Source organism: Jaculus jaculus, chromosome 1, assembly GCF_020740685.1.
Source record: "Jaculus jaculus isolate mJacJac1 chromosome 1, mJacJac1.mat.Y.cur, whole genome shotgun sequence".
In the NCBI taxonomy this organism is placed as follows: Eukaryota; Metazoa; Chordata; class Mammalia; order Rodentia; family Dipodidae; genus Jaculus; species Jaculus jaculus.
In genome coordinates, this window is record NC_059102.1 from 51,411,925 (window position 1) to 51,424,732 (window position 12,808).

A 12,808-nucleotide genomic window follows, 5' to 3' on the forward strand; every position below is an offset into this window, starting at 1 on the left:
AATTTCTACTAGAGTCCATAATAGGAGTAATCTCCCAAACTAAAGCTAAGTTGCTTTGCCGAGTTGGCCACTAAAAAATATAACCTAAATTTTTATAAAATTTACAGTATTAGAACAAGATTCAGTCACTGCTAATATTTTTCCCCCTTCCTGGGAAGCTCAAAGAATATGGGAAGTTTTCTTGAATCATCTTTTTAAAACAAAATATATAGGGCCAGGTATGTAGCTTGGGAGTAAAGGATTGGCACAGTACATGTGAGTTTCTGAGTTTCTTCTCAAGCAGTAAAATAAAATATCTATAGTTTATGTAGGGCTTTCAAGGTGATTTTCCTTTAAGATTTGGGAAAGCAAGCAAATGAAGAGAATTTAAAACCGGATTGTTTCATACCTTTCCCTAACCCTGAAATCTACTTTGGCCTTTTAACAGAGTACTTTTCCAAAAAGAGTTTGAGCATTGGCCTAAGACCCTTCTGGAACCATTTCCCTCCTGTCCATCAAAAACAACCTCAGAAAAGCTAGCACAGAGACCCATTTCAAGCACTAACTTTAGTATAAAGTAACTAGGTACAAAACTTTGGGTTCTCTCTCATCTGAGAGCAGCAAATATCTACACACAACTGGGCATTATTTTTCTTAAAAATAGACTATGTCCATTTCTGGAACCAGCTTTAACATCGTGGCTTGGTTGCTTGTTTTTGTAGGGCAGAGTTACAAGTGTCCCAAAGGAAGGGGGTTTCTGGGCTGGTTTGGCGGCCAAGCAAGGTTTGCAAAGGGCTTACTATGGCTCCAGGACAGAGAGCTGCTGGTCTCCAAGCTGTGGTGCAGGATGGTCCCCACTGCCTGGAACCGAGAACGGGTCACTGCCCCTTCCCGGGGAAGGAAGGCAGTCACTGTCGAACTCTCTGCCACCTCCAACTCTTGACTTGATCGTCCCCATCAGACCTTCAAAAGATCTGAAGGTGGACGACTTCCTCATATCTTCGAACTTCCTGCAGATGGCAGTGCCCACGGTGGACAGGGCAGTTGAAGTCTTCTGCTTCATGTAGGCATTGGAGACCTGAACATCGTGCCAGCTTTTGGACAGATTCTGCCTCAGCCCCACCGAGGCCACCTGGCCCAGCTTCTTCTTGAGCTCCCCGCAGCGCCTCTCTTTGGCCGCCAGCACACCCCGTAGAGTTAAGATCTCTGCCTCCAACTTAGTGAGCTCCGACCTGAGCTCCACCTGCTCGGCCGCTGTGGGATCTTGTGGCTCCGAAGATTCCAGCATGCACAAGGAGGTCTCCATCACAGCATCGGGCGTGGCCGCGTAAAGATCCTCATCTAGGGAGTCCAGGTCCAGTTCTTGGTAGGGAGAGTCCAGTTCTTGGCCTGCGGAGAAGTAACTATGGCCGGCAGAGTAGAAATCTAGAGGCGCGGGCTCAGACTCCTGGCCAGGGGGATGGGACTCAGGGCCGGACAGGGCCATATCTGGGCCAGCAGCACTCATGCCTCAGCCGGCGGGGAGTCTGCGAGCAAGCGAGAGGAGAGGACGCCTGGGCAGCGGCCCACTTCCGGGCGCTGGGGCAGAGGCGGAGGAGGCGGAGGAGGGGAGGCGGAACTTCCGGTACGAAGGGCTGGGCGCTGTGCCTCTCTGGGCATCGCCAGGACCTTGTGAAGAAGGCAGGGCCTAGGTTACAAAAAGGTGTGTGTGTTTAAAATTTTTTTTTGTTTATTTTTATTTATTTATTTTAGAGCGACAGACAGAGAGAAAGAGGCAGAGAGGGAGAGAGAGAGAGAGGGAATGGGCGCGCCAGGGCCTCCAGCCACTGCAAACGAACTCCAGACGCGTGCGCCCCCTTGTGCATCTGGATAACGTGGGTCCTGGGGAATTGAGCCTCGAACCGGGGTCCTTAGGCTTCACAGGCAAGCGCTTAACCGCTAAGCCACCTCTCCAGCCCTGTGTGTGTGTTTTGAGGAAGTTGTCTTGCTGTAGGCCAGGCTGACCTGGAATTTCACTATGTAGTCTCATGTTCAGACCAAATCATCTTGCGCTTCTTTTTAACCACACCAGGGTTTCCAAACACGTGAAAACCAATCGAGCCATGGTGTTGACAAGAAATTTGAAAGAAAGCCCAGTGCATAAAATAAACAAGTACCTCATGAGACGACAGGCAGCTCAAAACTCCTAGCCCTGCCCCCTTCTCCATCTTCCCTTCCCAAGTTTTGGAAGGTGCCCAGAGAAACTCTCAGCACTCATATTTCTAAAAGTATGTTTTCCCACATTCATGGTTACCAATTGTAGGGGGTAGATTACCCAGTAAAGTTGAACAAGGTGGATGGAGTCTGTCAGAGTGTCAACCCACCCATTGTCTCCGCCAGTTTATCCAGACTTTGAAATTAGATTGAGAAGCATGTCAGGTACCATTTAGCTCAGTGTCTGCTTGCCTATTCTCAGGGAACACCCTTGAGTAAGATTTAGATCCTAGTGATTTTGTTGTTTATTCTGGTCATCTTTGCAAACATAACCTTGTGGGACATAATAAAGTCCTTCACACATTTCAGCAGTTTATTGGACTCAGGCTACATCCAAACCAACTTGAGCCCTCCCTTGAGTTTATATTCAACAATCCTTTCACACAGCCTACTAGTGTTTATTGTCTTACCCTAAAGGTGTGTATCCCTAGATTTAAAAATGAGAAGCATTCTTACAGGAAATATGAAGCCCAGTGGGGGATTTGGTTGTGTGTACTTAAAGACCTGAAATGAGCAGCAAGGCCTCTCTAGAAGCCAATTTATTCTGGAGTAGGCTTTTCTCACATTTCAGGAATATCTTCAGACTCTGACCCCAAACTCTTCTTCCATAATTGAGAAGGTTAAAAAGAACAGTCCCTGAATGAGGTTAGATAACATGGAACATACATTGTTCATTCAACATTGATAATCCAAATTACTGAATCTGTAGTTGCACATGATTTTCCTTCTCTGGGTTGTTTTGGCCATCTCCCTTTCTGTTACTCTTCAATGAAAAATAGTAATAATTTGTTAAACTTTGATTCCTTTTGATAATGTTCTTTTCTCATAGCAAAACTGTGGGGCCTATTTTAGAGACTTGGTTTCCAGATCCCAGATCAAGACATGATGTCTCAAAGAGGGCTTTTAGTTGACATTGTAAACTTCCTGAATAAACCTAGGTAAATGAGTAGCACAATGGAACAAAATATATTACTGGGCATATGTTTAGCCATGCCTCAAACATTTGTATTTTGAAAATACCGATCTGTCAAATGAAACTTTTTTACTTTTATTGTTTTTATAAGCTATCCTTTTAAAGTATAAAAATATCAATTGAGGGCTGCAGAAATGGCTTAGCAATTAAGCGCTTGTCTGTGAAGCCTAAGGACCCCGGATCCAGGCTCATTTCCTCAGGACTCACGTTAGCCAGATGCACAAGGGGGCACATGTGTCTGGAGTTTGTTTGCAGTAGCTGGAGGCCCTGGCACACTCATTCTCTCTATTTCTCTCTATCTGCCTCTTTCTCTGTTTGTTGCTGTCAAATAAATAAATAAAATTTCTTAAAAAATCAAATGATTAGAGGGTAACAGGTGGATAGGATCAAAATATATTATGTACATGTATGAAAATGTCATAATCCCATTATTGTATACAACCAACATCAAATAAAAAACATAAATGTACTCCATAGTTTTATAATTTCCCATCTCTAGATCAGACAGTGAAATATTCTATATGATATGAAAATACACAGAATTGTTCAGCTGAAACAGAAAGCTTTTTGAGGCTATTTGGCCACTAAAAACAAGCCAAAAAAATTCAATTCAGAAACCTATGAAGAAAAAGCTTGAGAATTATTTGTAATCTTATAGTGGTTTACTGTTTTGAAGAACAAAGTGAAGAAAAAACTTTTGTAAAGGTGATGGATTTATACTTAAACTTTGTAAAGTAAAAATAATCTGTATTTTTAAACTTTTGGTTAGCATAAGAAGTGTTCAGCTTCATCATGGCATACTCATTATTTTTGTTTGTGTTTTTGAGGCAGGTTTGCACTTTAGCCCAGGCTGACCTTGGAACACACTCTGTAGTCCAGTCTGACCTAAAACTTACAGCAATTCTCCCTCCTCAGTATTGTGAGTGCTTGGATCAAAGCTGTGAGCCACCACCCATGCCCACATGATGGCATTTTCAAACAAATTTTTTAAAAATTATTTATTATTTATTTCAGAGAGAGGGAGAGACAGAGAGAGAGAGAGGGAGAGAGAGAAAGAGAGAGAGAATGGACACACCAGGGCCTCCAGCCACTGCAAACGAACTCCAGATACATGTGCTACCTTGTGTATCTGGCTTACGTAGGTCCTGGGGAATCGAACCAAGGTCCTTTGGCTTTGCAGGCAAATGCCTTAACTGCAAAGTCATCTCTCCAGGCCTCAAACAAAATTTTTGATGTTGATTCTTCTGCCTTTTTTCTCTCTGTTCCACAACCCATATGCTCGCTACCTCTAATAGCTTCATTTCCACTTTCTTTTTTTAATGTATAATTTTATTATTGAGAACTTCTACCCTTGCAGACAATAAACCATGATAATTTCCTCCCCTCCCCCGCTTTCCCCTTCATAACTACACTGTCCGTTATATCCCCTCCCTTTCTCTGTTAGCCTCTCTTTTATTTTGATGTCATTGTCTTTTTTTCCTATTATGAGGGTCTTGTGAAGGTATTGCTAGGCACTATGAGTTCATGGATATCAAAGCCAATTTCTCTCTGGACAGTTGCATTGTAAGGAGTCATACCCTTCCTTTGGATCTTACATTCTTTCTGCCACCTCTTCTGCAATGAACCCTTAGCCTTGGAGGGTGTGATAGAGATGTTTCAGTGATGGACATTCCTCTGTCACTTCTTCTTAGTACTATGTTGCTTTTTGGGTCATCCCAGTGGTCACTACCATCTGAAAAGAGAAGCTTCTCTAACCAAAAGAGAGCAGCATTGATATGTGAATATGAACATTAAGTGTAGTGCTTACTGGGCTGTTTGGTGAGCATAATATATGCATTTAGCTAGATGAGAGCAGGCTTTAGACCACTAAGGCTCGTGACCTCCCCTGCCATAGGCTTTTGAATAGGTTTTCAGTATCAGGCATGTATTCCTTCCCATAGAGCAGGTCTCCAGTCCAATTAGAGAGCAATTGGTTTTCCCTTGAGCAGACGTGCCACTATTGCACCCATTCAGTCATTTGGCCTGTCTAGCCAAACTTGAGGCTTCCAGTGTCCACTGCCTTCACCTCTGATGACTTCTGTCTCCCATAGGGCTGCATTACATGCAGCCTTTTCCAGCTTTCAGTTGGCTGGTCTATAGGGAGGAGGTTTTCAGCTCAGCCTCACTTGATTTCTCAGTGACCTTACTCTGCCTAGGCATGTGAAGTCTTCAGTAATAGGGTCTTACTATCTGTTTCTGATGGGAAACTAAGGACCTTGGAAATAGCCAGCAACTCACTGGAAGGTATGCCATCCCTGTCACTGAAAATTTTCTAGTACCAATCTATGGCTTCTGAATGTGCCATTATCCAAAAATGTAGGTTTTAATATGTTTTATTCAGAATATCTTGAATTTTGATTGACCCTTCCCCCACTCTTCTTTTACTCAATATCTTTCATTGGCTTTGCTTAGGCCATTCCACTCCCTGTAATCTGTTCTTCTACTTACATATATACAATACCATCCCATTAAGTCGTTCCCTCGCCTCCCTCCCTTATAGCCTTTTTCTAGCTTACTGTCCCCTGCTACCGATTTTTGGTTCTAGCTCACACATAAGTCTACACATTTGTAGCTAGGATCCACATATGAGAGAGAACATGCAACATTTGGCTTTCTGGGCCTGGGTTACCTCACTTAGTCCATCCCTGCAAATTTCATAATTTCACTTTTCTTTACCACTGGGTAGAACTCCATTGTGTAAATGTACTACATCTTTATTATCTATTCATCTGTGGAGAGACATCTAGGCTTGTTCCATTTCCTAGCTACTGTGAACAAAGCAGCAATAAACATGGTTGTGCAAGTATCTCTAAGGTAGTGAGAAGAGTCCTTAGGATATATGCCTAGGAGTGCTATATCTGGATCATATGGTAAATCTAGTTTTAGCTGTCTCAAGAACCTCTACACTGATTTCCACAATGGCTGTTCCAGACTACATTCCCACCAACAGTGTAGAAGGGCTTCCCTTTCTCTGCATCCTTGCCAACATTTATCATCTCTCTCTCTTTTTTTTTTTTTTTTGTTTTTTGTTTTTTGGTTTTTTGAGGTAGGGTCTCACTCTAGCTCAGGCTGGCCTGGAATTCACTTTGTAGTCTCAGGGTGGCCTTGAACTCATGGCAATCCTCCTACCTCTGCCTCCCAAATGCTGGGATTAAAAGCATGTGCCACCAAGCCTGGCTACAAAGTCATTTTACTTTGCATTTCCCTGAATGACTAAGGTTGTAAAACACTTTTTTCAGATGTTTACATACCACCTGTATTTCTTCTTTTGAGGATGCTCTATTTAGTTCCACAGCCCATTTTTTTAATTGGGTTGTTTGATTTCTTATTGTTTTGTTTTTTGAGTTCTTTGTATATTCTGGATATTAATCCTCTGTCAGATTTTCTCCCATTCTGTAGGGTGTCTCTTTGCTCTATACACAGTGCCCTTTGCTGTACAAAAGCTCTGTAATTTCATGAGATCCCAGTGGTTGAATAGTGGTTTTACTTCCTGAGCAATTGGGGTTATATTCAGAAAGTCATTGCCTGTGCCAATATATTGAAGGCTTTCCCCTACTTTTTCCTCTATCAGTTTCAGAATTTCAGGTCTGGTATTATGGTCCCTGATCCATCTGAACTTGATTATTGTACATGGAGAAAGACAAGGATCGATTTTCATTTTTCTACATATAGACATCCAGTTTTCCCAGCACCACTTGTTGAAGAGACTCATTGGGGGTTATTTCTAATGGATTAATAATTTTTGGTGGGGTTGTATTGCTTTGATTGCTTGTGTTTCTTGTAGTATAATGTAGCAATTTTTGCATCCTGAATTGATTTGATGCTTGGGTTTTCTAATTATCTGCAGTACTCTTAGACTTGGAAATCCAACTTTATGTACTTTCAAAGAGTAGGAGTTTAAGGTGCCAAGTGTAGCTCTTGTACTGCAATACAACCACAGAAGTAATCCTAGGTGTTGAGATTGCCTGCTATTAAAGTATTCTAGCAGGCTAGGTGGAGCAATTTGCTGGTAAAATTCTAAAATTGAACTGATAAATATACACATTCAGTAAAAACAAGCACAGTTTATGCAAATGTGGGGATTGAAACAAAAGGATAACCTTATAAAGCCAAATTCCCTAAGGTTATATGTTGCTCTGTACTCTTAACTCTGTCTGTTGGGAGGTTGAGATTTTTTTCTGAAATGGGTTCCAGGTCAGCCTGGGTCTGAATCAGATCCTGCCCCCAGTAATGATGGGAGAAAAAGACAAAGGCTGTATGAATCTGAAAGCATCAAAGGCAACAGTAGTCAACCCCCAAACTGAAAATGGTAAAGCCAACCACGAATATGTAACCCATAATCTGCCCTGACATGGAAAGAGACATTAGTACTTCCAGTGCAGATCTATGTACCTGCTTTTTGGTCAGGTGGCCTCGTTACCTTTTGGGGTGGCTTCCAATCTCAACAATACCGAGTGCCCACCTCAATCCCTCCATGTTGTGCTATGGAACTGGTGCTCTGATCAGCTGTACTGGATGCCCTGCCACTGGGGGCTGAATATGTTCTCTGGAGGTTCACGGCTCTGATGGTTAGAGGATAGGAGAGTGCAGGAAGCCTGGAATTGTACTGGAACTGCTCAGCTGATCCCACCTGTATTCCTTTCAGCAGCTCCTTAGCTGATGTCTGCTGTCTCCCCTTCAGGTTTGATGAGGTTGGAAAATCCCCTTGTTTGTTCTTTGCTTCTGCAGATGGGCCCCGGGTTGGGTGGGTGCACAGATCTGTGCAGGCTCCAAGTGCCTCCGTATGATTCTGGATTCTCCTTTCTGGTAGATCGTGATTTCTCCTGCTTCTCCACTGTGGTCCTTCACTGTTCAGAAGAAAAGTGTATTTTTCTGTCATTTTGCTTAAGTCCCTCCCTAGGCTGGTTTGGTGTGTCTCCTATGCAGCCATCTTACTCAGAAGTCCTCCTCACTTCCACTTCCATGTCACATGTGTTCTATTGGCCTGCTGCCTCCAGCTCTTCTTTTTCTCCTCTCATATTAAGAAGTGTTTTAAAAACAGTTCTATTGACAATCTCTGTGTATGTATATGTATATGTATAGGTATAGGTATAGGTATAGGTATAGGTATAGGTATAGGTATATATATATATGTGTGTGGGTATGGGTATGTGTGTATCACTGATCATCTGATCATAATCTTCTCTCACAAGCATTCTCTGACCCTCTCCTATTGTTCCCCATAAATGGTATTTAAAATTTTTTTAAATTATTTATTTGACAGGAAGAGGGGAGGAGAGAATAGGCATGCCTGGACCTCTTGTCACTACAAATGAACTCCAGATGCATGTGCCATTTTGTGCATCTGGCTTTATGAGGGTACTAGGGAACTGAACCTAGGCCATCTGAAATTGCAATCAAGTGCCTTTAACCACTGGGCAATCTCTCCTGCCCCATAAATGGTACTTTTTACTGATGTTTTGCCTTCTTAGGTGTAGATGCCTGTATCCATTGTATATCCTCCACCAGGTCTGGGTTGTTTGGAAATGAAAGATGTGAGATTATCATGACTAATAAAAGTTTAAAATTATTAGGTACTTACACCAGGGCCAACAGATCTAACTATTTGATTTCTTTCATTATAAATGATAAATGTGGAGCTTTCTGATTGCATTGACTTATTCAGTAATCTTATTGGTAATTCAGATTGCTTCGAAAGAGCTGTCAGCTCACTCTGCAGCCTGGTCATTTGCCTTGCTGGATTTAACTATAATGATTTCTCTAAGGTTTTATGTTATAAAAGTATTACTATGAACATTTTGTTAATTTTAACTGAATAACAGGAAAAATGTTGAAATATTTAATTACACTTGAAAATGAGGCACGTAGTTGAAATCCTAACCCAGCCAAAATGTTTCAAGACCAAGGGACAAAATTAAGTAATTGGGTACGTTTTTGGTGGAAAGCCAAAATACTATGTTTGATTTCAGCTTGCAACCTATTTTTATTGCTGTATTGCAGCTTAGCCTCATACCATCAATAATGAATGCAGTGAGTTACCTCCCCACAGATATTCTTCCTCATGAACAGGAAAGCTATCTGCAGTTCACTGTTGCAAGAGTTACTACTGCCAGTCTTCACAGCTCAGTGGTCAGTTGATCTTCCTGTAGAGCCAGGTTGATATTTCCTTTTAGTGGCTTTCTTACTTGAACTAATTAGCATATATATATATGTATATATGTATATATATATTTCATTTATTTACTAGAGAGAGAGAGAGAGAGAATGGGCATGCCAGGGCTTCCATCCACTGCAAATGAACTCCAGATGCATGTGCCTCCTTGTGCATCTGGCTTATGTGGGTCCTGGAGAATCAAACTGGGATCCTTTGGCTCTGCAGACAAATGCCTTAATCACTAAGCAATACCTCCAGTCCCTAATTAACTTGTTGAGAATATTACAGATAGAATTTTTCTCTCTGAAATCCACATATAACTATTAGTATATTAAGTTAGCATTAGAGTTTATTACTATGTTATACTTTCTTTTTTGGTGGCATATAGTACAGCTTTGGCACAGGCTGCAGGGGGAATCATATCGAGTTCTGGAGTCCATTTATGTCTGAAGAACCAACTGTATCTCCTCACTCAAAGTGCTTACTTTTATGAATTGGTATGGAAGGGAGGAAGGGGCTTTCAAAGAGGATTGTTTCCTCTCAGATCTTAAAGTTACTAGAAGAGCAATGATGGGGGTATGGATGGATACAAGGGAAAGGAAAATAATTAAAGGGTGTTGTTGGATTATGATATGCGGATTCTTTTTATCGGAAACATGGAGGCCTACATAGGATAGCAAGAGTTTCCTAAATGCCATTTGGTTCCAACAAATGGACTTTTGTTCCATTGCTTTCAGAAATACCTTCTAAAGCCAGGGATTTCCCAAGACTCTGAACCAGAAACTTCCCTTTATACGATGTAAAGCAAAGAAGCCTGGGAGCTTTGGCATGGGACCATGAGCACACACCAGGAAGGAGATGCACAGCGAAAGAAATTCTTTGTTTTGCTTTGTTTCCATGTGAATAGGGAAGTAGGAGGAACCCATCTTTTCTCTCCAGATGTTTTGACCATGATTTTTACTTTACATGTTGGAAAAGAAAACATCCTGGAAAATAAGTCAGTCTTAGGGCAACAGAGAGAAGAAAGTGGACAAAACTGGCTCATGAATGAGAAAAGATTTGGTCAGTTACACACAGGAGGATTTAGGTCATCTGCACCATGCCAAAGAGCCAAGAGCATTACATGTTCTCAGAGGGACTAGTCAGGTAGCTTTGGTACCAGCAGGTAGCGAAGAAAGGTTCACAAAAGAGGAACTTATGTCAGGCTGCCTGCCTGCCTACCTCGGTGGCAGAATGGAATTCAAATTCTGTTCCTTTCACCCAATCAGATCTTTCTTTCAAGGGTGCACCCCACCCAGATGTGGATGGACCCCATCTCTGAGCTCAGGCCAATTGGCATTCATACCTTACACAGGTGTCCCAACCTCTTCCACAGACAATTCCCTGATCCAAATAAATAGTCTTAGTTGGGCTCACAGAAGGGAATTCCTTTCTGGCTTCTTGGCTGTTGACATCTCCATGCCTGAGTCCCAGTGCCAAATTTCTTTGTTACTATTTTTATGGCCTTTTGATTTCTTTAGAAGTGCTCACCTTTTTAGAAAAGCCCCTTTTTTCATGTCTTTTTCCACATAGGCTCTCAGACCACGTGAGAGTACCCATTTTCCCTTCCTCAGTTCTTGAACCCTCCCTTTCCTTTGTCTCCCTGATATTTCTGAATAAAAATGTAATGGCTTACAAATTATTTTTCTCAGCCTTGTGTACCCCCCCCCTTTTTGGGTAAAAACAGACATGAACTAAATATTTGTAATTTAAGGATTCTTCTTGAACTCCATAAACCTGATGCAGTTTCTCTAGTCATGATCTAGACATTTGGAGGATGCCTTAAAAGGCAAAAGGAGGGTGTGAAATGATTTAAGGTCGCTAGTGGCTTCTCATTACCACCTCCAACATACACTTATCCTGAACTATATGCATTTCCAACAAGGCATAGACCATATTGAGGAAATGTCTGCAGCAGACTCAACTTACTTAAATGGACTCTTGGCATTTTTCTGTATGCATGACTCTTAACTAAGAAAATTTGCAGGAGGCAGGATTCTGACAGGGCAGTTAAGAGTGTGAGCAGGAGCCCTTCCCTCAAGAGGCCACAGAGTGTGCATCCACAAAGAAACATGGAAGGGCTAACCCAGATCATAGGTGACTTCAAGAAGAAAAGAGTGGGAACACTTACTGTGCATGTATGCTGAAGTCCTCAGGCTCAGCATTAAGGGTAGAGGTAACAAACTGGGGTAGTATGTCTTTGTGTAGCTACAAGCTAGAGAGGCTAGAGATCAGCCAGGTTATTAATAGAACCCTTGAAAGGTTATGAGTATTGTAATGGATTTACTGCAGTGTAATACAAAAATAAATAAGTAAATAAACCAACAACAAAACCCTGTGACCTGGACTATATCCCCTCAGAACTTAACTATTCTTGTCTTAAGACTGTCATGCCTGCTGATTTCCTCAATTCTGAGGCAAACCAATTTTAAGGCACATCTTCATTTTAATAAGAGCTTTCAAAGAAGAAAAACCAACTATATTACATTGCGCATTGATTTTCAGGTGCAATCTTAATTTTAGGATCATTAAGATACCACAAAATGTATATCTTAAAATTGAAGAAATATAGTTGTATTTCAGTAAGCTACAAATGTTAATAGCCTTGCTTGATTCTTCTACTGGTATTTATAATGAATCTTTGTTCTTTCCAATCTAAGAGAAAAGGTGATAAAGAATGGGCTTTTATTAAATATCTGCTAAATTTCCAGGTGTAGTGATGCACGCCTTTAATCCCAACACTTGGGAGGTCAAGGTAGGAGGATCACCATGAGTTGGAGGGCGCCCTGAGTCTACATAGTGAATTCCAGGTCAGCCTGGACTAGAGTGAGATTCTACCTCAATAAACAAACAAACAAACAAAACTCTGTTAAATAACAAAACTAATGTAATAAGAACAAAGGTCCTCTTTTTATGTTGGTGGTGAGGAAGTGATAAAGCATCTATAAGACACAAAACTCAAGATGACAAAGTTATTCCTGTGATAGGACCCAACCCTCCAGATATCCAGACCTTTCCCTGTCCAGTATGTTCTTTAAAAGCTATTTTGTGCACATATAAGTAAAAAGGTATGTGTTATTTTCCCTTTGTTCTGCACAAATATTATCATGCTTCATAAAATTGTTGTCCTCTGCTTTTTTTAGAGTTTCTTGGAGATTGTTCTGTATCCACATTAAAGAGCTTCCTTGTTTTTTAAAAAAATATGTGATTAAATACCTGTTTTCCATCCATTAGGTGGATACAAATGATAGCTATACCTAGAAAACATTTTTTCATATAATTGGAAAAATGAAATGGCATTCTATCTTGTCACTGGTAGTCTTCATACAATGCTGAAGGAGAGGAGACTGCTCTAAACTGTGGAGAGAAAT

At 41.3% G+C, this 12,808-nt stretch overlaps 1 protein-coding gene across 1 annotated transcript; it reads right to left on the minus strand.

The window, feature by feature from the left end:
* Nucleotides 1–738: 738 nt before the first annotated feature.
* On the minus strand, nucleotides 739–1,465 carry Tpd52l3 (TPD52 like 3). Its single transcript, XM_004652999.3, has one exon. It carries the CDS (start codon nucleotides 1,463–1,465, stop codon nucleotides 779–781), a length of 687 nt encoding a protein of 228 aa, XP_004653056.3. The 3' UTR covers nucleotides 739–778.
* Nucleotides 1,466–12,808: the final 11,343 nt, after the last annotated feature.